This window comes from Bison bison, unplaced genomic scaffold (genome assembly GCF_000754665.1).
Source record: "Bison bison bison isolate TAMUID 2011002044 unplaced genomic scaffold, Bison_UMD1.0 scf7180017864061, whole genome shotgun sequence".
Lineage (NCBI taxonomy): Eukaryota > Metazoa > Chordata > Mammalia > Artiodactyla > Bovidae > Bison > Bison bison.
The window spans coordinates 6,358,409-6,382,873 of record NW_011494633.1 but is presented as its reverse complement, the minus strand read 5'-3'; the positions used below and the strand labels follow the sequence as shown (position 1 = coordinate 6,382,873).

Below are 24,465 nucleotides of genomic sequence, written 5' to 3'. Positions count from 1 at the left end.
AAGCAAAAACAACACCCAGTTGTGGATGTGACGGGTGATGGAAGTAAAGTCCAATGCTGTAAAGAACAATATTGCATAGGAACCTGAAATGTTCATCAATCAAGGTCCATCAATCAAGGCAAATTGGAAGTGGTGAAACAGGAGATGGCAAGAGTGAACATTGACATTTTAGGAATCAGCAAACTAAAATGGACTGGAATGGGTGAACTTAACTCAGAATATCATTGTATCTACTACTGTGGGCAAGAATCCCTTAGAAGAAATGGAGTAGCCATCATGGTCAACAAAAGAGTCTGAAATGCAGTATTTCGATGCAGTCTCAAAAATGACAGAATGATCTCTCTTCGTTTTCAAGGCAAACCTTTCAATATCACAGTAATCCAAGTCTATGCCCCAACCAGTAATGCTGAAAAAGCTGAAGTTGAACGGTTCTATGAAGACCTACTAGACCTTTTAGAACTAACACCCAAAAAAGATGTCCTTTTCACTATAGGGGACTGGAATGCAAAAGTAGGAAGTCAAGAAACACCTGGAGTAACAGGTAAATTTGGCTTTGGAGTACAAAACGAAGCAGGTCAAAGGCTAACAGAGTTTTGCCGAGAGAATGCACTGGTCATAGCAAACACCTTTTTCCAGCAACACAAGAGAAGACTGTGCACATGGACATCACCAGATGGTCAACACCAAAATCAGATTGATTATATTCTTTGCAGCCAAAGATGGAGAAGCTCTATGCAGTCAGCAAAAACAAGACCGGGAGCTGATTATGGCTGAGATCCTGAACTCCTTATTGCCAAATTCAGACTTAAATTGAAGAAAGTAGGGAAAACCACTGGACCATTCAGGTATGACCTAAATCAAATCCCTTACAGTTATACAGTGGAAGTGACAAATAGATTCAAGAGATTACACCTGATAGAGTACCTGAAGAAGTATGGACGGAGGTTTGTGACATTGTACAGGAGGCAGTGATCAAGACCATCCCCAAGAAAAAGAAATGCAAAAAGGCAAAATGGCTGTTTGAGGAGGTATTACAAATAGCTGAGAAAAAAAAAGATCCAAAAGGCAAAGGAGAAAAGGAAAGATGTACCCATTTGAATGCAGAGTTCTAAAGAATAGCAAGGAGAAATAAGAAAGCCTTCTTCAGTGATCAGTGTAAAGAAATAGAGGAAAACACTAGAATGGGAAAGACCAGAGATCTCTTCAAGAGAATTAGAGATTCTTCAAGGGAATATTTCATGTAAAGATGGGCACAATTAAGGACAGAAAAGGTATGGACCTAACAGAAGCAGAAGATATTAAGAAGAGGTGGCAAGAATACACAGAAGAACAACACAAAAAAGATCTTCATGACCCAGATAATCATGATGGTGTAATCACTCACCTAGAGCCAGACATCCTGGAATGCGAAGTCAAGTGGGCCTTAGGAAGCATCACTATGAACAAAGCTAGTGGAGGTGATGGAATTCCAGTTGAGCTATTTTAAATCCTAAAAGACGATGCTGTGAAAGTGCTACACTCAGTATGCCAGCAAATTTGGAAAACTCAGCAGTGGCCACAGAACTGGAAAAGGTCTGTTTTCATTCCAATCCCAAAGAAAAGCAATGCCAAAGAATGTTCAAACTACCGCACAATTGCACTCATCTCACATGCTAGCAAAGTAATGCTCAAAATTCTCCAAGCCAGGCTTCAACAGTATGTGAACCGTGAACTTCCAGATGTTCAAGCTGAATTTAGAAAAGGCAGAGGAACCAGGGATCAAATTGTCGACATCTGTTGGACCATCAAAAAAGCAAGAGAGTTCCAGAAAACATCTATTTCTTCTTTATTGCCTATGCCAAATCTCTTGACTGTGTGGATCACAACAAACTGTGGAAAATTCTGAAAGAGATGGGAATACCAGACCACCTTACCTGCCTCCTGAGAAATCTGTATGCAGGTCAAGAAGCAACAGTTACAACTAGACATGGAACAACAGACTGATTCCAAATTGGGTAAGGAGTACGTCAAGGTTGTTTGTTGTCATTCTGCTTATTTAACTTGTATGCAGAGTACATCATGAGAAATGCTGGACTGGATGAAGCACAAGCTGGAATCAAGACTGCCAGGAGAAATATCAATAACCTCAGATATGTAGATGACACCACCCTTATGGGAGAAAGCAAAGAGAAACTAAAGAGCTTTTTGATTAAGCTGAAAGACGAGAATGAAAAAGCTGGCTTAAAACTCAACATTCAGAAAACTAAGATCATGACATCAGTCCCATCACTGTATGGCAAATAGATGGGGAAACAGTGAGAGACTTTATTTTTGGGTGGGGAGGGGGCTCCAAAATGACTGCAGATGGTGATTGCAGGCATGAAATTAAAAGACTCTTGCTCCTTGGAAGAGAAGTTATAACCAACCTAGATAGCATATTAAAAAGCAGAGACATTACTTTGCCAACAGAGGTCCATCTAATCAAGCTATGGTTTTTCCAGTAGTCATGTATGGATGCTAGAGTTGGACTATAAAGAAAGCTTAGTGCCAAAGAATTGATGCTTTTGAACTGTGGTGTTGGGGAGAAGACTCTTGAGAGTCCTTTGGACTACAAGGAGATCCAGCCAGTCCATCCTAAAGGAAATCAGTCCGAATATTCATTGAAAGGACTGATGCTGATGCTGGGAAATATTGAAGGCGGGAGAAGGGCACAACAGAGGATGAGTTGGCCCATGGGGTCGCAAAGAGTCGGATGCAACTGAGGGACTGAACTGAACTGGATGATTGTTTAGAATCTTTGCATTTCTTCTTGGAATGTAAAAAACTTGGAGAGCAACCTGGATTATGCCCTAAGATTTTAAATGCAGTACAAAGAAATGAGAAGCACATTGCCATTTCACAGACTATGCCTGAGGGGTCCTTCACCAATCAGTAGCATACTTCGTGGAGATCATAGTGTCTTCTGCCAAGACAAGTTGCCATACTTGTTTTTTTCTGCTCCTCCAGGAGACAGCAGTCACACTGTATCTTTACACTTTTACTTTCATGTATTTATCTCCATCTTGTCCCCAAAAGAATTTAAGGCAGCTGTATAGAAACCATATAGTAAGGTAAATTTAAAACAGGGAAAGAAAACAGTTTAAAAAACAAATAAAGATGAAAATAAGAGTAAAAATTTAATTTGAGCCAAGAGTGAGGTTACTGGACCAAATGTATATAATTGGGTCTGTGTATTTGCTTCCTGGTATACCACAGGTTTAGGTCAGACATTTGAAACAGCCAGTGTAAAGAGTGAAACGTGGCATGTTGCACATTGTATGTACTTTATGACATAAGAAGAGTCTTTAATGAGATTAATGTCTATCTGTTTGCACTAAAATAAATATAAACATTTTTATTATAGGCAAGTGAACAAGATATCCTTAAATATCTGATTAAATGGGGTGAGCATCAGTTAATGAAGAGAATAGCAGACAGAGGTAAGCTCAGAAAACTAGCTTGAAACTGTAAGTTTTTCCCAAAAGTTACTAAAGTGTATGCTGCACATCAGTCTTGACAGTTACCACTGTTGCCTGGTGAAAATAGAAATATTTAAATCAGTAAAAGCCTTTTAGTGGAAAGGGTATACTTGGTTAGAAATAAACATATCAGAAAGTTTAATTTTGCACTTTAAACTGTAGCTCTTAGTATTCTCTTTCTGTGTGTTTAATAATGTATGTTGAATCATTTATAAAAGTATTAAAGTGTAGTTTTTCAATTAATGAGTAAAGTGTTACAAAGGCATGTTGTTGATGAAAATATTTTAGAATTAGGTGGTAGTGATAAGTGCATAGCATTCTAAATGTACTAAAAACCACTACATTGTACACTCTAAAATGGTTAAAATGGTAAATTTTATGTTATGTGAATGTTGCTCGAGAAAAAAAAATATATGACTACCAAAGGGAAGCATGTTTGTTGTTTATTTGAATTTTTTGTGAAAGGTAAAGGAGAAATGATACTTTTGCATGGCCTCCAAGTAGGGGATACTGCAGAAGAGACGCAAGCACCACGTGTCGCTCGTGGTCTTAACTGTGGGAGCTTGTGCTTATGTAGCAATCTTACATCTATATCTAGGGTGAGCCCACCCACCTGTGTGACTTCATATAATTTTGTGTTTGTCTATATAGTGAACCCAAATCAAAATATTTTAATTTAAAAAATTAAATGCAGGTTTCCCTTTCCTCTCATTTTTGACAGCTTTATATAGATAAATTTACATACCATAAAGTTTATGTTTGAAGTGTTCAAGTCAGTGTTTTTTAGTATACTTAGAGTTGTTCTTCTCACATTTTAAAATATTTTTAAAAAGTAAAGCTGAACCTGCCTTCAAATCATTTTATAGTGTGCCTTTAATATACTGCTGCCAGACTCTAGGAAACAAAAGCAGTCCTCCTATCTTAATTCTAATTTAATCTGTGGCCTGCAGTTTCAGGCCTTTAATCGAAGCCTTTCACAGTTTCAGATTTGAAATTTTTTAAATATAAAAACCACTACTATTAATTTGGGACATTTTTGAAATGCCAGTATGCAGCCTATGCTGCTGTTTTACAGATTCTAAATTTGCAAATTCACCTACTTGCTAAAATTTATTTATGATCCCCAAATCAGTACTCATGACACTTTTAATCATTTGCAGAGATGCACAGAATGCCATACGTTTCCAGCTTATGGTAGAGCAAAGTGATACTCTGCCATCTTCAATGTTCAAACAAGTGTCCTTTTCATAGTCTTTTTAGTGCTGTGTTTTTTACATCTGAATGGGATTTTCTGGTAAACCCACTGTCTAAGATAGCCTCCAAATGTAATACTATTAATACTGTCTAGTGTTCCTAAGTCCAAGAGGGCTATGCTGTGCCTTACGGAGAAAATATGTGTTAGATAAGCATTGTTCAGGTACATGAGTTACAGTGCTGTTGGCTGTGAGCTCATTGTTAAAGAATCAACAATATATACTAACAAGGTGTCCCTAAACAGAAACATACATAAAACAAGGCTTTGTCCTCATTGGCTGACAAAAGTATTGTGACCAGAGGCTCAAAGGAACCTAACTGTGTGTTTCCTTTAGAAGCAGTGGTTCAGTATTCACTAATTGTTGTGGTGGCTTTATAGAACAATACCACCCCAGTGCATATAGTGCTCCATAATCATCAAAGGCTTGTTTATTGATGTAAAGCTGGTGATGATATGCCATATTTATTTTGGGCAGATAATGAACATCCTTGATAAAATTTCCATTGTTTCATGGTTTTCTGGCTGGGTTAGAATGGGAGGCTCTTCCACAGAGATGAGAAGGACACTGCACAAACCAGACTGCACCTTTGTCTCAGTCACTTTCACGGATAAGGTTTCTGCCCTTACCTGGTACATATCTGGGGGTTTCATGTAATATTACGTTTGAAAACAGGACACCACTACTTTGAGAAAAAATTTCTTTTGAAAAGCAGTGCCTTATATACATATTGAATCCAAAGCATAACAAGGCAAGAACAAAAACCCTTTTCCACACACTGGCAACAATTTTAATAAGCCTCTCAAAAAATAATATCTCTTTATCACATTATTTAAGGGAAAATATCAGTTTACCTGTAGTGGGGAAAATCCAGCATTTATATTTTGAATGATAAAGATCTTATTTTTAAGCAAAAGAAATATATATATATAGCCCCCTAGTTTAAAGATATGATTAAAAATTCCTCAAATATGTTGTTTTCCTTCCCACCTCACTTTCAAAAACCATATATATACTTCAGATCTTCCTCTTCCACTAAAACCCCATGAAAAAAACATTATTCTCTGCTCTGGACAGTGGAATATATTACACATGAACTTTTATGCATTAATATTTCTGTCGAAATTTAGGAGACTCATAAAATTCTTAAAGTTAAATAGAGTGTACATTAGGTTTTGCTGCTTTAAGGTATCAGGTGATATAATTTTAGATACTCATTAAATTCCTATTAAATCTATATAGTAGCCTAATGAGCATACTCATAACTTACAGTTACCAGAAATAACATTTGTTCTGTATTACCCTTATTGTAAGTTGTATTAAGATAAAAAAAACTAGCCCCAAAAGTGAGGAACATTAAGAAAAAGACTTTGATCAAACTAGATTTTAATAGATTGTTTTTCTCCTTTGAGTTAGTATGCAGAAAAGAATTGTGTCTTCTTTAATGCAGAACAATTGTAAAGAATGTTACCACACTATTGACACTATGCTTTTTCTTTGTCCAAGAATATCTATTAGGGAAACTTCTTAAGCCATAAAAGTAATTTATGTATAGCACTTTTTAGAGCAGGTAAATTTAGTATAGAAGATTACTGAAAGTATACTTAGAGAAAAAAGAGAGCCTTTCTCTGGAAATTTGAATTTGGGTGGAGACTTCTCATTTTCCGTTTCTGTCATAGAGCCAAACTTACTGAGTGGCACTGCTCACAGTGTGAACAAGAGAGGTGTGAAAAGACGGGACCTGGACATCGAAGAGCTTAGAGAGATCCTTTCCTCTCTCTTACCTTTTGTGCGAATTGAACACATCTTGCCTATAAACAGTGAAGTCCTAAGTGATGCAGTAAGTATCTTTCTTCATTTATCCCTTTCATGAAAATAATATGTCTTTTTTTTTAATCCTTGTAAATAATTTCTCCTAATGGAGTATCGTGAGACTAAACTCCATGAAGACACAGATGTCTGTTTTGTACTGTGTTAGGTCCCCAGTATCTGGCACATGGCACAAATAAATATTTGGTGGATGAGACTTGAGTTGGGTGTATCAGTCTTACTTTTGCAAAAATATAGTCTCTAAATGGAGTTAATCCAGCAATTGATCAGTGTAGATCAAGTAGTCCTCATTTTAAATGGAAAGAGTAGAAGTTACTTTGGAGACTTTCTTAAGAATAGCAGTAAATCAGAGAGCAAGAGAGGAAGAGATTGGTTCAGTGTAAAAGGGGTAAATGAATCCTGTAATTGTGTTTCAGGTAAAAATTAATGGAGCTGATTGATCATGTTACTTTCACAGTTTTTATGTGAATTTTTTTAGACTATAAGAATTGCTCCAATTAATGGTTGACAGCCTGGAGGAGGAAATGGCAACCCACTCCAGTATTCTTGCTTGGAGAATTCCATGGATGGTGAAGCCTGGTGGGCTGCAGTCCATGGGGTCGCAAAGAGTCAAACACAACTGAGCGACTTTCACTACTACTATGGTTGGGAAAAATACTCTTCACAGATTGGTTTATAACTTTAATAAGATACTGTAAACGTAATAGTTTTTTCCAACTGCACAGAAACATTGTAAAAGTCATCTAGAAAAAAACTGATAAGAATTTTTTTAGTTCTAAAAGAAAAAAGAAAAATAAGGAGTGATAATAAAGGGCCAGCTTAAAACAAAATATTAAAAAAACTAAGATCATGGCATCTGCCCCCATTACTTCATGGCAAATAGAAGGGGAAAAGGTGGAAGTAGTGACAGATTTCCTCTTCTTGGGCTCCGAAATCACTGCTGATGGTGACTGCAGCCATGAAATCAGAAGACAGTTGCTTCTTGACAGTAAAACTATGAAAAACCTAGACAGTATATTGAAAAGCAGAGATATTACTGTGCTGGGAAAGGTCTATATAGTCAAGGCTATGATCTTCCCAGTGGTCACATACACTTGTGAGAGCTGGACAGTAAAGAAGGCTGAGCGCCAAAGAATTGATGCCTTTGAACTGTGGTGCTGGAGAAGACTCCTGAGAGTCCCTTGGATAGCAAGGAAATCAAACCAGTCAATCTTAAGGGAAATCAACCCTGAATACTCATGGGAAGGACTGATACTGAAGCTGAAGCTCCAGTATTTTGGTCATCTGATGCAAACAGCTGACTCATTGTAAAAGTCCCTGATGCTGGGAAAGATTGTGGGCAGAGGAAGAAGAGGGTGTCAGAGGATGAGATGGCTGGATAGCATCACCAATGCAATGAAGATGAACTTGGGCAAACTTCAGGAGATGATGAGGGACAGGGAAGCCTGGCATTTTGCAGTCCATGGGGGTCACAAAAATGTCAGACATGATTGGGTAACTGAACAACAACTCTTCCATAATGTAAAATATATTTTAAAACTCTTTTAAGAGTCAGTCTGTGATGCTAGCATAATAGAGAAGACAAAACAGCCCAGAAGAAGAGGCTAATTAATATAAGAATTAAACATATAATAAGCAAGCTATCACAAACCGTGCTAAAGTAAGCCATCAGTTGGGGAGGGAATAAATGTGCTTTAAGTTAAATCCTCATTTCACTTGCACACAAAATTAATCCCTATTAGATCGAAGAATTAAATATTAAGTTGAAACATGGAAAAACTAGAAGAAAACAAATATTTATGGAACCTCTGATTAAAAGGATGTTCAGTGTCGCTAGTAAGCACATATAAAGTAAAGAAAGCAAAATAAGACAAAAAGTTACCACTTTTTTACCTATTAGGTCACTAATTTTTGAAATAATATTACTGGTCTGATGGGGAAGTGTACCTGGTACATTGGTAGCATTATCGTTACGTATATTTGGAAATAACCTAAATGTCCAATAACAGGGGAAGTAAGTTATAGCATAACTATTTGACAGAGTATTTTGCTGTCCTAAAAAAATATGTACTTTTATATATTCTAAAATTTATTTAGGTAAAAATTTATCTAAAAAAGATTGGGAGGAAATACATCTACAGTACTACACTTACAACAAATTAGAGTTAGGATTTTTTTTGCCTATTTTCAAAATATGTCTAATGCTATATTTTATTAGTTAAACATAATTTTAATGCACCAATGAGATGTTTATTATATTTAACAAGAATAATACTAGAAACAGTATTTGGTTTCATTTAAAATCCGGGACTAAAACCAGATACAGTTTGGTTCAGAAAAATACTTTAGAACTTTTGTTTAATAGATTTAGAAAATATATAGCTCTGTTGTTAATATCCTATGCTTAACACATAATAAATAAAGTGAAACTTGCTCAGTCACGTCTGACTCTTTGCGAGCCCATGGACTATACAGTCCATGAAATTCTCTAGGCCAGAATACTGGAGTGGGGAGCCTTTCCCTTCTCCAGGGGATCTTCCCAACTCAGGAACTGAAGCCAGGTCTCCCATATTGCCAGGCAGATTCTTTACCAGCTGAGCCACAAGGGAAGCCCAAGAATACTGGAGTGGGCTATCCCTTATCCAGCGGATCTTCCCGACCCAGGTATCGAACTGGGGTCTCCTGCATTGCTGGCAGATTCTTTACCAACTGAGTTATCAGGGAATCCCAACACATAATAAGTCCCCAGTAAAAGTTTACTAATATTGGTTGTTAGCCATAGTGCTCGTGTAGTATATGTTAAGCACTGTGCCAGGTGCCTTTTATCTTCCTCACCGTCATTTCCTCCTCACAGCCACCTCATGGGCTAAAGTACTTGATTTATATTCTCCTGGCATAGATGTTGGAGAAGGCAATGGCACCCCACTCCAGTACTCTTGCCTGGAAAATCCCATGGATGGAGGGCCTGGTAGGCTGCAGTCCATGGGGTCGTGAAGAGTTGGACACGACTGAGCGACTTCAATTTCAGTTTTCACTTTGATGCATTGGAGAAGGAAATGGCAACCCACTCCAGTGTTCTTGCCTGGAAAATCCCAGGGAAAGTGGAGACTGGTAGGCTGCTGTCTATGGGGTCACACAGAGTCGGACACGACTGAAGCGACTCAGCAGCAGCAGCAGCAGCAGCATAGATGTGGAAGCAACAGGACCACCGCATTGAGTGAGTCCTGCAGTGCCCATCTCCAGGGCTGAGTCAGGGTCCTTCAGGTGAGGCCCAGGCAAGAGAGGGTGTCCATGGCCACCTGGCTGTCGAATGGAGAGTTAAGGTTTGAGCCAAGTTCTTTCCTTAGAGCCCCTGCCCCTATCACTGTGCAGACTGGCTATCTTCGTACTGTAGATACAGGCCCAAGAATGTGCTTGTTTTGTCTTGTGGAGGATAGATTGGGGGAGGAATCAATTCCTAGATGAGTAAGGAAAAAAATCGGTTCTATTTTAGAGTTCTGAAAGTTAGCCTGACTCATATTTTTAATTAATATAACTCTTGTTTTTAAAATATCATTTCTCTATTTAAAGAAAAATGGAAAGTTGTACCTTTTTATGGCTTTCTGAATCCTTTAAACACTTTTAAACATTCAAAGTATGTGTAAGTTTCATGTGCATTCCTAAGTTCATATTTAAATGGTGAAGTTTGAACATGTTGACTTATAGGTATAATTATTTTTATCTTAGTAATATTGTGCTACACAAATGTCTGTTTCTCTAAAAAATAATTTATTTTTCAAGATGAAAAGAGGCTTGATTAGTACTCCTCCATCAGATATGCTTCCTACAACAGAAGGTGGAAAGTCAAATGCCTGGTTACGGCAAAAAAATGCTGGAATCTATGTTCGTCCTCGGCTGTTCTCTCCCTACGTAGAAGAAGCGAAGGTAAGATATTAAACTACTTTATTATGAACTATAAACACAAAGATATCTATTGTAGTATCATTTAAATATTTGGAAATAGCCTAATAAGGAAAGTGAAAGTAAATTCTGCTTTGACTTCTCACCAGAGTAGTTTAATTATGTTTAATGTTTAATTATCAAGCATGTTTTTATATTTATAACTTAAATCATATTAAGTTGTATTTTACATTTTTCTCATCTTAGTTTTTCTTGCAAACTGTTAGCTTGGAAAAAACTTCTTCATTTTACTGAAATGGTCATCAGTATGTTGCTATCTTCAGGGTGGGAAAAATGTTTGAAAGAAGACTGCAAACATATTTTCTTCCTTTTGTAAACTAAAGAAATGCCATGACTTCCTATAACATATTTCTGTAGTGGGTGACTGTTGGAAATTGTATTTAGCGTTCAAAAAAGTGTACAAGCTAAAACAAAATTTCAGGCCTATTAAATTAAAAGCTGACATTATATTGTATTGCCATTTATAACATAACTCTCCAAGTAAATATGATAAATACTGCAGTATAAAATACTGCAGTTTTATTAGACGTGTTCAGCCGAGGCGCTTCGGTGTGACCTTTTGAGAAACTGACAGTCTTTGAAAGTCAGAAATCACCTTTAAGCTTAATGAAATGAATTAACAGGCAAAATAATGTGTTTGGATATAGAAACATAGTTACCTTAAAAGTTTTCTCCCTTTTATTTGTTGGAGTCAGTTCACTTCAGTTCAGTCGCTCAGTCGTGTCTGACTCTTTGCCACCCCATGAACTGCAGCACGCCAGGCCACCCTGTCCATCACCAACTCCCGGAGTTCACTCAGACTCACATCCATCTAGTCAGTGATGCCATCCAGCCATCTCATCCTCTGTCGTCCCCTTCTCCTCCTGCCCTCAATCCCTCCCAGCATCAGAGTCTTCTTCAATGAGTCAGCTCTTCGCATGAGGTGGCCAAAGTACTGGAGTTTCAGCTTCAGCATCATTCCCTCCAAAGAAATCCCAGGGCTGATCTCCTTCAGAATGGATTTGTTGGAGTATCCCTAGTTTAAAATACATATATGAAAGGATTTGTGAGAGATTTATTGATGAGGTTGATAATCTACCCCTTATTGAGTAATTCACACTTTGAAAGTGAAAGTTGCTCAGTGTCCGACTCGGTAGCCTGCCTGACTTCTCTGTCCATGAAATTCTCCAGGCAAGAATACTGGAATGGGTGGCGAGGATCTTCCTAACCCAGGAATCAACAGGGGTCTCCTGCATTGCAGGCAGATTCTTTACCACCTGGGAAGCAATTGACACTTTAAATAATTGTGAAACGGTGAGGTGGGCAGGGGAGGCAGAATGGTTGGGTCAGGTCTTTCTGAAATAAGTCCAGTGCCTAAAGTCACTCGAGCAGGTGAGGCCTCTGTGGAAGGTTGAGTCTAGTGCTGAAAGGTCCATAATAAACTAGATCTCCCCTCCTTTGTGCTGTCTCAAAGTACAGCAGCCGCAAGCTGATCAGACAGCCCTCCTGTACCCGTGCATACGTGGGTAAATGCCCACAGTAAATGCAGAGAATGGTTTTACATTATGCCATTTTGACCGTTTGCAGTTTGCTGAAGTGGATTCATCTGAAGCTTATTTAACAAGTGTTTATGTGTAGGTCTGTTGAATTTAATATCAGTCTTTAATATTTTATATCTTGAGCATTTCTTATTGGCTAGGATATTTAGTCCATATTTACATTGTTTTCTTTACTGTGACTTTATGTATAATTTCACTTCTGATTAATTTTATATCCCTTCTTCAAATTTCAAATACTCCTGTTAAAAGCATACTTTTCAGAAAATGATTATTTCTTTTCAAAGATGCTCCAGAAAACTCCTTTAAACATTGAAGAGGTAGGGAAAAAATTAAAGAGGTTAGAGTACTGTCTCCATTTACCACTAATTTTAGGCTGTATACACTGCAAACAGTAAATTAATTCCCTTTTTATGTGATGATGGCAGTAATCTTTCTCTAAATGTGATGTAACAAAGGTGTAAGGTTGACTAACTCTGTTAATACTGAATTGTTTTCAGTCAGTGCTAGACGAGATGATGGTGGAACAAACAGACCTTGTGCGTTTGCGAATGGTTAGAATGTCCAACGTGCCAGACACGCTTTACATGGTCAGCAATGCCGTGCCTCAGTGCTGCCACATGATCAGCCACCAGCAGATCAGCAGCAACCAGTCGAGCCCTCCTTCAGTGGTAGCAAACGAAATCCCAGGTAAGGCGGTTAACCTTGTTAATAGTCTGATCATATTCTGTAACCCCTCTATGCATGCTGATTCTTTCCACCTTCCAATACCCTTTATGCATTGTTCTCATTAAAGAAGAAATTCTTATAAGCTAAGTTTTTTGTTTTGTATTTTGTTTTACAGTAACAAATGTGTGCAGTTTTTCAGTTTAGCTCAGGGTTTCTCAGCCTTGGCCCTGTTGAGCGTTAGGGTTGGATAGTTCTCTGTTATGGAGGCTGTCCTTTGCATTGTAGGGTGTTGAGCAGCATCCCTGGCCTGTACTCACTAGATGCCAGTTGCACATGTGTTTACACGCACGTGCACCCACACACACCTTGTGACAGCCTCACGGAAGCATTTTCATGTCTCTGCACACTGCCGAATGTGCCTGTGGGGCAGTATTACTGCCTGTTGAGAACCACTGGTTTAGAGGAATTCAGACTTTTCATCACCATAGGGTGTTTCTCATAAGACTCTTTGGGGAGAGTACTATCAACTTAGATCTTCGAGTCTATATATGCCCTCTCAAAATGTGATTACCATTGGTTTCTGGGAGATCCAGTTTCCCAAGGTCTGCTTTGTGAATGTTATATGCATTGTAATTCAGGCTTCCATCTTATTGTCTATTGATCGAGGTATAATTGTCATGTCCGAAAACATCTGAGTGTCAGTTAGTGCTGACGTTAACCAAAGGGCTGTCATGTTAGTTTCTAAAACAAGAAAATCCACAGAGATCTCTTGGGTCAGAAATGTATAGCTCTTGCCCGTTACCATTGCAGGAGTCCAAAAAATCAGCAAACTATAGCATTACTGGAAATGATGCTGTGTGTTTTTTTGCTGAGAAGTCTCCGTTTCAGTTAAGGATAGTAAAAGACATAACGACGGAACTTTTAATTGAACACATTCGTTTTATTCCAGAACTAACCTCTGATCGGTTGTTGCCTTACCAGATTTGACCGCTGTGTATCTATTTAATAAAGTGTACATTGAATGAACAGTATGAAGAGAAGTATTTCTGTAGCTGGTTTGTGCAGCTTTTGAACCTTTGGTAATTATCATGGACTTTATCAACTTCAGTTAATACGACTGAGTAGCAGTATAATTTAACCTTAGAACTCACTCTCAAAAGCCCAAAGAGATCTACAATTAAGTATGCTCAGAAAAATAGGACTTGTCTTTCTGTTGTTTAATGAGATGTGGCCCTATGCTTGTACCATCAAAATTCTCCCTTCCTCGCTTACCATGCTAATGTAAGGTGTCTAGCTTTTGGAGAAGACTCCTGGGCACATGTTCTGGCTCTGCCACTTTGTATGACTTTGGACAAGACATTTACTTCCCTGAGCATTAATTTCCTCATCTGTGAAATGAGGATATCTCCTTTCTAGGGTTCTTGTGAAGATTTAAGGAAGCTCTGTGAGGAATATGGAGTTTGCATGGCACAAAGTAAGCACTCAGTAAACAGTAGCTCCCTTTTCCCAGAATTAATAATCAGTGACCACTCAAGTCAGTTTGTCTCATAGATACTTACAGATGGTCCCCTCTTCCCCAGCCCTCTGCTGCATCCTTAGTCCAGGTTCCTAACCTGTGAACCTGTCTAACCTTACTCCCACTCTAGCCTTTATACCAGGGTGTGGCAGACATCTTCTTGAAGGGCTAGGTAGTCAATATTTTGGGCTTTGTGGGATATGCAGTCTCTATTGGACTATGCTCAGCTCTGCCGTCATAGGCCAAAGGCAGCCATACGCAATACCTAAACGGATGAGTGTGTCTGTGAGCCAGTAGAACTTTATTTACAAAAACAGGTGGCAGAGTGGTTTTAGCCTACAGGCGATAGTTTGCCAACCCTTGCTTTCCACTCCTCTCAGAATGCACTTACCGCAACACAACTCGGATCCTCTCATTCCCCCACACAAGCAACTGCCCGTTGTTCCCCAGATACAAATTAAATTCCTTATCATGACACAGAGGGTCATTTATGGTCTGCCACTACCCTTCTTTCTAGCCTTCTCTCCTGTTACCCTTCCTGCTTGTACCGTCTACTGGCTGTGCCATCCGATTGTGCCTTGCTGTCTCTCACTTGCATGTTTCACACGTGCCTGGTCCTTCTGCAGAAAAGGACCAGAAAACCTTGGCTCCACGTTATTTGCCAGCCTGGTTTTCTCTCATTCTTCAAGTCTCCATTCAGAGCTCACCTGGTCCAGGAAGCCTCCCCTGCCTGCTTCCAGTCTGGACTGGGGCCCTTCCTCCAGTTCTTTCAGCGTCCTTTGCACATCTTTCTCTACAATCACTGGCGGCCCTCTGCTGTGCTGGTGTACTTTGTTTACTTCATTAAAACCAGAGCTCTGTAAGGATAGGGATCACGTCTTTTGTTCTGTGCACCCTAATACCTGAGTCGAAGCCCTGGTGCATAGTCAGGACTCAAAGATTATTTGAATAAAAGAGTGAATATATTTAAAAGACTTTTGAAATATCCTGAGATTCAGCAGAGAATATATGCAAGTAAAATTGTATTTAGTCTGTGAACTCATAATGCAGTTCAGGGGCTCTGGTATGACTAAGAGCCTTTGGGGCACTGTGAAATTTTAAAACCCTAAAAAATAATTAGATGTGTATAAATTACTATCTTTCCTGGAAATTAAAATACTATCAAAAGTTGATGAGGATGCAAAACACATGCTTTTCTTTTTTGCACTCAGTAGGTGGTCTTGTGCAGCTCAGGCATTGTGCTTACAGACTGTCTCTCTTCTTGCAGTTCCTCGCCTCCTCATTATGAAGGACATGGTCAGACGTCTGCAGGAGCTACGGCACACTGAGCAGGTGCAGAGGGCCTACGCGCTCAACTGTGGGGAAGGCGCCACGGTCAGCTATGAAATTCAGATCCGCGTGTTAAGGGAGTTTGGGCTTGCCGATGCTGCAGCAGAACTCTTGCAGGTGGGAAGCAGCCCTCCACTACCTAAAACAGGGAATCTTGAGTTAGATTGTCAGCTGTTATTAATAATGAAAATATTGTGGTATTCTTTTGGATTTTGCAACGTTTGTGTTATTTGTCATATTTTGAAATTTGCGATTTGTGATTTCTAAGTCTAGATAGTCAGCTTTGTACCTGAAAAAAATAAAATACAAGGAGCCCTGACTGTAACTCAGACAGTATTTTCAGACATCCCAGGGAGCCCTCATAGCTTGTCCTTTTCTTTTGTACGTGCTTTTTCAACTGTCCTGGTGTCTTGGGTGACCTGAAAGCCCTCAGTAAGAGGCAGTATGGTAGAGTGGATGGGGCACAGGCTCTGGAGTGAGAACTGGTTTTATATCCTGCAATGGTGCTTACCAGTTAGTTAACTTAGAGCGAGTTATATAACCTCTCTGAGCATCAGTTTCTTTACCTGTAAAGTGAATTGTGAAGGTAAGAGTGGCTGTATGTAAAGCAGCTGTGTCTCTTGCACATAATAAGCACATAAATGGTGACCCCTAAAAGCTCATGGTGTGTACACCCAACAGAGTGAGAAAGAGAAAGAGAGAACATTCTGCTGCTTTTCTCTCCCTGGTTTGGTCACTAGATTTCAGGTTGTGACCTACTACATCCTTAACAGACCTTCCAGATGCCCCCCCTTTCCTCCTCTCTCCTCCCTTTTACAAGAAGTTTTTTTGCACGATAGTTCAAACCACATAAGCATGAGAATCAAAGAATGAGTAGAGTGCTTTTTTTTTTTTTTTACTAGCAGGAAGAAACCCAATTCTAGTAATTATTTAGTACAAAAAATAGTAGTATTTTTGTATAAAATGTGTAATCTTCACAACTAAAGCAGAGACTAAAATAAAATTTAATTTCATCTGGTGAAATGATTGCATTGTTTTCATGCCACTGACTGCAAACCATTTTAGCCTGAGTTTTCAAAGGGGAACGTGGTATGGTAGCCCTAGGCAAGGAGCAGACCATTCGTAGGTTCTTGATTTTCAATTTTTACTGTAGTTTCCATCCCTAAAATAGTCTTGTTTTCTGTTCATTTCTGTTCTCTGTGCCATTCTAAATTGTATCTTAATTTGGTCTCTTAAATGTATAAGTTGTATAATTTAAGTATCCCCATGTTTATCAAAATATTAATCAAACTTATTTCTACATAGTAGTATTTTGTAGTTTTTATTTCAGACTGAATGCGTACAGATGTTTTATCAGAAAGTTCTAGGAGGATCTTCACTCGTATGCCTTTTCTTCTTCTGGTTTTTAATGGTACTTTTATTTTCTTAGGAAAGACATATTTGAATTAGGTTTTATTTCCTGTTTTTTATCATCACATAATTTGCAAGAGATTACTGACCTGCTTTCTGGGGCATTCAGCTAAGCAGCTCTCCTTGATAGCTGTACTTTAAGCTACGGAGGCTGTACTCTACTGTTTTACACCGTTTTTAAGGTAATTTTTCCTTGAGCTTCAAGCCTAGAAAAATATGTTGTGCTTTTTACTGAATGTGGTTTTCTTAGGTACTCACTTAATTCTCTCAGCCTGCAAATTTCTGTCCAGGAAATCTGCTAACAAATATCTTAACTTTTTCCCCCTCCATTCTTTCTTAGAATCCTCACAAATTCTTTCCTGATGAACGATTTGGAGATGAAAGTCCACTCTTGACAATGAGACAGTCTGGGAGATGTCGAGTTAACAGCACCCCCACTGCAGAAACCATGTTTACAGATCTGGACTCTTTCGTGGCCTTCCATCCACCCTTACCCCCTCCACCGCCTCCCTACCACCCGCCAGCAACCCCAATCCATAACCAGCTCAAAGCAGGCTGGAAGCAAAGACCTCCCAGTCAGCATCCTTCACGTTCATTTTCTTATCCCTGTAATCACTCACTGTTTCACTCCAGAACAGCCTCTAAAGCTGGCCCCCCTCCAGTCTACTTGCCAGGTGTGAAAGCGGCAGCCCCTGATTGTACCAACACCACAGGACTGGGGAGACAGACGGTGGCTGCTGCTGCCGCTGCCGCCTCAGCAACAATAGCATCTGAAAAACAAGTGGTAAGTTCGCACTTCAGTGACTTACCTGAAGTTAAAAGTCTCTGGAATGTTAAAAGCAATTTCCTAGGCCCCAGGACCCCTACCTGGGACTCAGCAGTGCACAGAGTGTTACTGACAAGCTGAAAGCATAGACTTAAGGAGTGTGGAAGTTGGAGAGAAAAAGAGAGTGTAGGTGGATGAGAAAGTCCAGAGAAAAGAGACAAGATGTGTATGGTGGGAAGAAGCGAGTGCCTTCCCTTATGTTCGTGTGCAGGTGTCTGGACAGGGTGGAGTTACTGGGCAACACAGGTAATGTTGTTACTGGTTTCATAGTGCACTCTTCAAGCACATGTCTAGAGTCTGTTCTTGGCCTCTATTCTGTAGAGTCTGCTATTCTCCCAAAGGCTTTGGTGGGGCCGGAAGGGGAAGCTACTTGTAGCTGAGCATACCATCAGGAACAGTGTGGCAGGAGACTCCCCATTCATAAAATAGGCAGAATATTAACCCTCATGAGTGTCTCTGCCTCCAGCAAGCTGTTTGATCAGAGCACTCATTTAATTGGAAATCACAGTTGCCAGGGCTAGTTGCTAGTAAATTAAGCAAGACTTCCTTGCTTGATCTTGCACTGCATTGAAGGTTGAATTTCTGTTGTATATAATACATTTGAAAAAAAACAGTATTGATTTTTAAGTCTTCCTGCTTAGTCACACTTTATCAGTAGCATTCAACATAAGAGATAAAAGATACATATATTAGTTCAGGGAGTCTTCATTGAAAGATGACTGGACTAGTGTACAGCTTGAGTCAAATTATGGTCCTTCCTCACCTTTTACCCTTTTGCCTGTTCTCCCTGCTATCCACTCCAACCCCTCAAAAAAGAAGAAATAACAAAGGTTAATAGTGTTGGATAAACCCAATTTCCATCTTATCGGCCTGGCCCTCAGTGCCACAGTTACAAAAGTTCTACTACTTTATAATTAAATAAAACTCCCTTTGAAGGTAATTTATCTGTATGTTCCTTGCACTCCCGATTATAATAATGAAAAACTGGAAACTGCCTTAAGGTCTCACAGTGGAAGAATAGTTAAGCGGTCATGCCTCATCGATACAGTGGAATAGTATCCAGTAATTTAAATAGAAATCTCAAAATTTAGTGACAGTATTATATATGCATTAAATTTTATGAAAATTAATATTTGTGCAAAATAAAAAGGTGCGAGAACTGCTTCAAAATGTTAATAACAGTGGTTATCTCAGTCCGGAAGGTTTGGGGTTTTGTGGGGGGGTTTTGCCTTACAGTTTTCTATATTTTTATTATTCTTAAAATTAAGCATATATTTTTATAATGAGGAAACAAAATCAGTGAACATCATTTGAAAAAGAGGGAGTCACAGGCCTTTTTCTTTTTAACCTTCCCCCTGTTTGTTTCTGTTTGCAGTGCACACAACCTGTGCTAAACGATCTAATGCCAGATATTGCCATGGGTGTATCCACGCTGTCACTCAAGGACAGGAGGCTTCCAGAACTTGCTGTGGACACAGAATTAAGCCAGGCAGTTTCTGAAGTAGGACCAGGGCCTCCCCAGCATCTATCGTGTATTCCACAGAGGCATACACACACATCTCGAAAGAAACACACACTAGAGCAAAAAACAGATGCTCGAGAAAATCAGCAGGAATATCCGGATTTCTACGACTTCTCAAATGCTGCTTGCAGACCATCTGCTCCTGCCCCTGGCAGACGTACCCCCTCCCCTTCACAAGGTGGATATTTTGGTCCCGATTTGTATAGCCACAATAAGGCATCACCAAGTGGCTTAAAGTCAGCCTACCTACCAGGCCAGACCTCGCCTAAAAAGCAGGAAGAAACTAGGAAAGAATATCCACTTCCCCCCGACGGGCATCCACACAGACAGAAGAGTGAGCCGATACACCTCGACGTTGTTGAGCAGCCTCCCCAGCGGCCAGATTTTCCCTTGGCAGCCCCAGAAAATGCCGGCAGTGGTTCAGCCCATGTCAGGGGGCGAGCAGCAGTGGAAACTGACTTGACTTTTGGGCTGACTCCTAACAGACCTTCACATTCTGCATGTAGCTCTGAAGCTCCAGAAGAGAGATCCGGCAGAAGACTGGCAGATGAGTCCCTGGGCCATGGAGCTCAGCGAAATACAGATTTGGAAAGGGAAGATTCAGTCAGCAGAGGAAGGAGGTCCCCGAGCAAGCCAGACTTCCTCTACAAAAAGTCTGCCCTTTGAGAGCAACCTCCAAGTCGTCCGTGCCTGAGATGTGAAACATCCCATTTTATGATGTAACCCAACAACTTAGAGACCAGTTTATTGATGCCAGCTGATAACTCAGTTTCACGTTATTTTATTCTAGTTTTTGTATATACATGTTTATTAGACATGGCATGCTAAGAGGGTTATTTTGAATGCTGCATCTGCTGTCTGTTTTGTGTTTGAACAATTGTGTGGGGAAGCATTTTTAAGAACAAACAAGCTGGCACTTTTTTTTTTTCCCCTCTCTTTACAAACAATGGAATTTTTTTGCACTTGTACCTTTGTTTTATCTGTATTGGTTTTATATCAGTATGTTAAACTTTATTGCCACATTTAAAGGACTGTATTTTCATACTTTTTTGCATTTTACCTTTCATCTACCTATTTCCACGTGCATTGGATTGCACACTAAGATGTATTTTCTTATGAAATAGTTCTGTGTTTATTTTTTAATTATAGAAATTCCAAAGAACAGCACATCAAAAATGCTCCTCTCTTTTCTGTAGTTGTTTCAGTTCAGAAACCTTCCTGCTCAGTCTTCATAAATCTTATGTCATCCTGTTTAAATAAGTCCTGGGAGCTGGTCTGCATTCCTCCAGCAGGAGTCCAATCAGGAATCCTGAAGTTTTCCTGGTTCAGGAAAGAACAAGAAGGAGAAAAGCCTTCTGCATCCAGGCAAAAGCTTGTTGTTTTATCCACAGTACAGACTCTGTTAGAATCACTGCAGGTTCTGGTCATGTGGATTAGAGTTTCACTAGATGAGGTTTGAAAGAGATCAGCTTTCTTGGAATCCTAAAGCAGTGGAATTAGTAACTTAAGCTTGCACTACGGGATCGCTGTTTCTGAGCATCGACTCAGCAGCTGAGTGGGGAGTGACTGCTTGCTGCCTTCAGTTGTCCTGCTCTCTTGTGGGGGGGGGGAAAAACAAAAGGGCTTCAGTCTTACGGATGTCATTTGTTGTTTGTAAGTAGATGTTTTAAGTGTTTTTCAAAGTGTGTCCGAATTTTGGTGTCCTTTAAAAAGTTATTGTATAATGCATAATGCTTTGTCACCAAAAAAGAAAAACCATTTTTTTTTCCAGTGAAACACTACATGTCCTACTTGAACTCCACTGGGGACGCTGGTTTGGGATTTTACTGAACCACTGAGCACATGGGGTCTTTTAAGATCCTTTCCCTTAGAAGGGCAATGTGTGAGCTAAGGACTGTTTTTTTCTTACTCTCCAATGTAAATATATTAGCATTTGAGTTTTTAAATCACTTCAACATTATTTGAGCATTCACTTTGTATTTTTACACATAACACACATACAGCCGTAGCACTTAGATTAAAAGAGACTTTTCTGAGCACTCCCCTCACTTGAGGGATGTTCGGGAGCCTCCTCTCTGTGTATGTGTATATACATATATACAACTCTGAATCACTCACACTCACTCTAAAACTATGCAGGGCTAGGGAGCCTTTACAAGCTACCATATAAATGAATCACATGCACTTTTAAGTAAATAGGTTTCTATTGGATGTCAGCAGCTCTGATTTTTCCCGAAACTGTAGTTTCTCTTACAGTCTCTTCCTACTTTACCCTGTGGATACACACTCAGGAATAATCTGACATTTAAAAAATCCTAACAGTAGATAGTCTCAAAGATGGGAACGCGTCAGTTGATCTGTCTACACCGGCAAACCGCCGCCACTCGCTCTGCTGCCTGGCTAGTTAGCTGCTGCCCACGCATCCGTCCATGTTGGCCACGCTGCACACCAAGCCCTGGGTCTCCCAGAGTCAGCACCAGGCTGCTGCGAGGTTGGCTGCATATCATCGCCTCTGAGGCTCCTTTTTGTTTTGTTTTGTTTTAAGATGAAAAACTTTAGGACTCTGTTCTCATTTTTAGGAGGTTTCACCTTTTGTAATAAGATGACAGTGTCTTTTGAAACTAATCTCGGTCTGTCTCTCCTCAGAAACAAAAAATATTCATTCCATCACATTCCTTAAGGTGTATTTATGTACATGTGTTGACATGAATTCTCTTGATACAGTTTTAAACTTCTCTTCTGAATTCAGACTGTGCTGTGCTGGTACTGCAATTAAGAGTGAGTAGATATAGTTGGTGGGGAAGTCTTTCTGATCTCCAACCTGTTTTTTTTTTTTTAAAGACATAAGAGCTATTGATGCCCCACATGGCGTATTTCTGAAAATTTATTAAATATTCTTTCGAGTCCCCAAAATATAAAAGAAGTGACCCACTGTTTGTAGTTTTATTTAATTTATGAAGTTTGTTTTTAATAATTTGGTAGCATACCTGGCTGAACTGTGTATAGAGAGAAATGTGCTGTGGGACTGTGGACTGCTGTGACTTGCAGAAGGTGAACAGATGTGGGTTTTGTGTTAGGGTAGGGTTAATGGATTTTTAATGTGTCTCGTGAAGTATGGTCAGTAGGGTAGGTTGAATAGCTATGTGCCTCTGGCTTTTGACCCCATCTCTTCAATCTTTTTTAATGCTTCTTAAGCATTAAAATCTTTCAGTGCTGTACTAAGATAAATGTGAAGTCTGAGTAAGATTGCTCTGAGAAATTAACGTGTATAATATGAAACTTAGGCCCTAGGACCTAGTGTTTTACTCAGTGTAGAAACTTCCTGAGAACCAAATCTCAACACACCAGATCTCCTCTTGAGGCCGTGGACAATCAGGCCATTAGACAATCGCCACTTTTGGTGCCCGCCATGTTGAGGTTGGCGAATGCCAGTTAGATCCTGGAGCGGAAGCAGAGGATCCACGTTTCTTCAAGATGCTGTTGGTCTTGTTCTTATATTTTTGTTTTAATTCTGTGATCTTGATTAATAATTTCAGCTCAGAGTCATAGGTATGACTCCTAAGGGGAAAAGATAGCAGCAAGAAAGGCAAAACTTACTCGTGAAAAAATAATCATTGGCCTTGTCCACGTACCATGCATAACCTTTCTCAGTGCCCCTGTAGCTTTTTCTAGGCACATCCCTAGACCTAAGCTCTCCTGACATTTCGGTAACCAGGTAGATTTTAAGGATTTTAAATGACTTCTTTTTATTTGAGGTTTTTTGTTATTTTTGAACTCTCTGTGAAACTTTACCTAATTCTTGTTTATGCTTCCTTAAAAAAAAAACTTGTTCATTGGGTTTTCTTTGGATTTGTTCTTCAAACTTGAGTAGCAGTGGACAGCACTTGTCCATTGATGGAGGGAAACCAGCACATACGGCCTCAGCAGGGGCACAAAGCTGACCCCTCCCCATGTGTCGGTCTCTGGAAGTCTCAGTAACGACTTGGCAAAATATGTATTTTCATGTTTAAATCTACCTTTTAGGGAAAATAAGTTTCATGAAACACTTGTAAGATACTTGTCTGCAATTCTAAAGCATTTATGTTTTTATCTTAGGACTGAACTCAAAGGGAAATGTTTGACTTTTCATTTTTAATTATTTGGTTGACCTTTAACTTCCTGTTGAAAGTTCCTATTAAAGCAGCAGTGATGGGTGCTACTCCCCGTTCTGCAGTGGTTTACTTTGTCTACTAAGGAGTTTACTTTCAAACCTCATTACAGATAACCTTACTAAAAGAGTTACCGTCACACACTAAAGGGTATCGTGCTGTTTTTCCATTAACACTATTGTATAAACAATGTTCTATGAAATGTTAAGTTGTTTCTTTGTCCTATTGATTGCAATAGCTGTTATGTAATTGTATTGGCAAGTCTGATTTTTTTTTTTTTTCCTCTAGAAAACCCTCAGACCATGAATCAATCTTCCATATTCTGAATATTATAATGCTGTGGCCATTTCTGTAGAAAGATGACTCGCAAGTGTGTATCTTGAAAGTGACCTCTTGTGTTTGCGTGTTTACGTGGGTTCTGTCTTAAGAGCTGAGAGGAGCTCTGGAAGCTTCATGGTGAACCTGCACGTGACTGTGTGGGTTCCACGGGCAGGTGGGACGGAACCTCGCTCTTAGGTGGGGTGGCTGAGAGGGAGACTCCTGAACTCCACTTGCTGTTGATGTGCCACGTCTGCACTCAAGAGAGGTGGTGTCTTCTGCAACACTGCATTGCTTGTGGTTGTGCTGTTACTGGTATAAAGTCAAGTGCCTTCAATGCTAAAGGCTCAGAAATTTTTCTTAAAACTGATTTCATGTCCTATGCAAGTGTTTTCTACAACCTGCATAACCAGTACTTTGTAAAACTTGTTTACGCTTCGACTGTACATAGTGTTTTTTAAAGAAATACATAGTATTTTTATTTAGGTACCTCCGAACTTGAACTCGTCTGTGGGAAGCATTGTAAAACGATCGATCCATTTCTCTTTTGAGTACCATTACGGTTGTACAAAGGTTTTCACTGGTTCTATTTTTCTACTGTTACTGACAAGCATGCAACACTGACTTTATCCTACATATAACTGGTGTTTCA

At 39.5% G+C, this 24,465-nt stretch overlaps 1 protein-coding gene across 2 annotated transcripts in view; it reads left to right on the top strand.

The window, feature by feature from the left end:
• BTBD7 (BTB (POZ) domain containing 7) overlaps nucleotides 1–24,465 on the top strand; it is an 88,683-nt gene that overhangs the window by 64,070 nt on the left and 148 nt on the right. For both annotated transcript variants that reach the window (XM_010836211.1, XM_010836212.1), the window contains exons 5-11: nucleotides 3,383–3,458; nucleotides 6,430–6,590; nucleotides 10,361–10,504; nucleotides 12,576–12,765; nucleotides 15,528–15,706; nucleotides 17,340–17,783; nucleotides 19,201–24,448. In XM_010836211.1, the coding sequence (XP_010834513.1) occupies nucleotides 3,383–3,458; nucleotides 6,430–6,590; nucleotides 10,361–10,504; nucleotides 12,576–12,765; nucleotides 15,528–15,706; nucleotides 17,340–17,783; nucleotides 19,201–20,013 (2,007 nt within the window). In that variant the 3' untranslated portion in view covers nucleotides 20,014–24,448. The remainder of the gene's footprint in view (nucleotides 1–3,382; nucleotides 3,459–6,429; nucleotides 6,591–10,360; nucleotides 10,505–12,575; nucleotides 12,766–15,527; nucleotides 15,707–17,339; nucleotides 17,784–19,200; nucleotides 24,449–24,465) is intronic.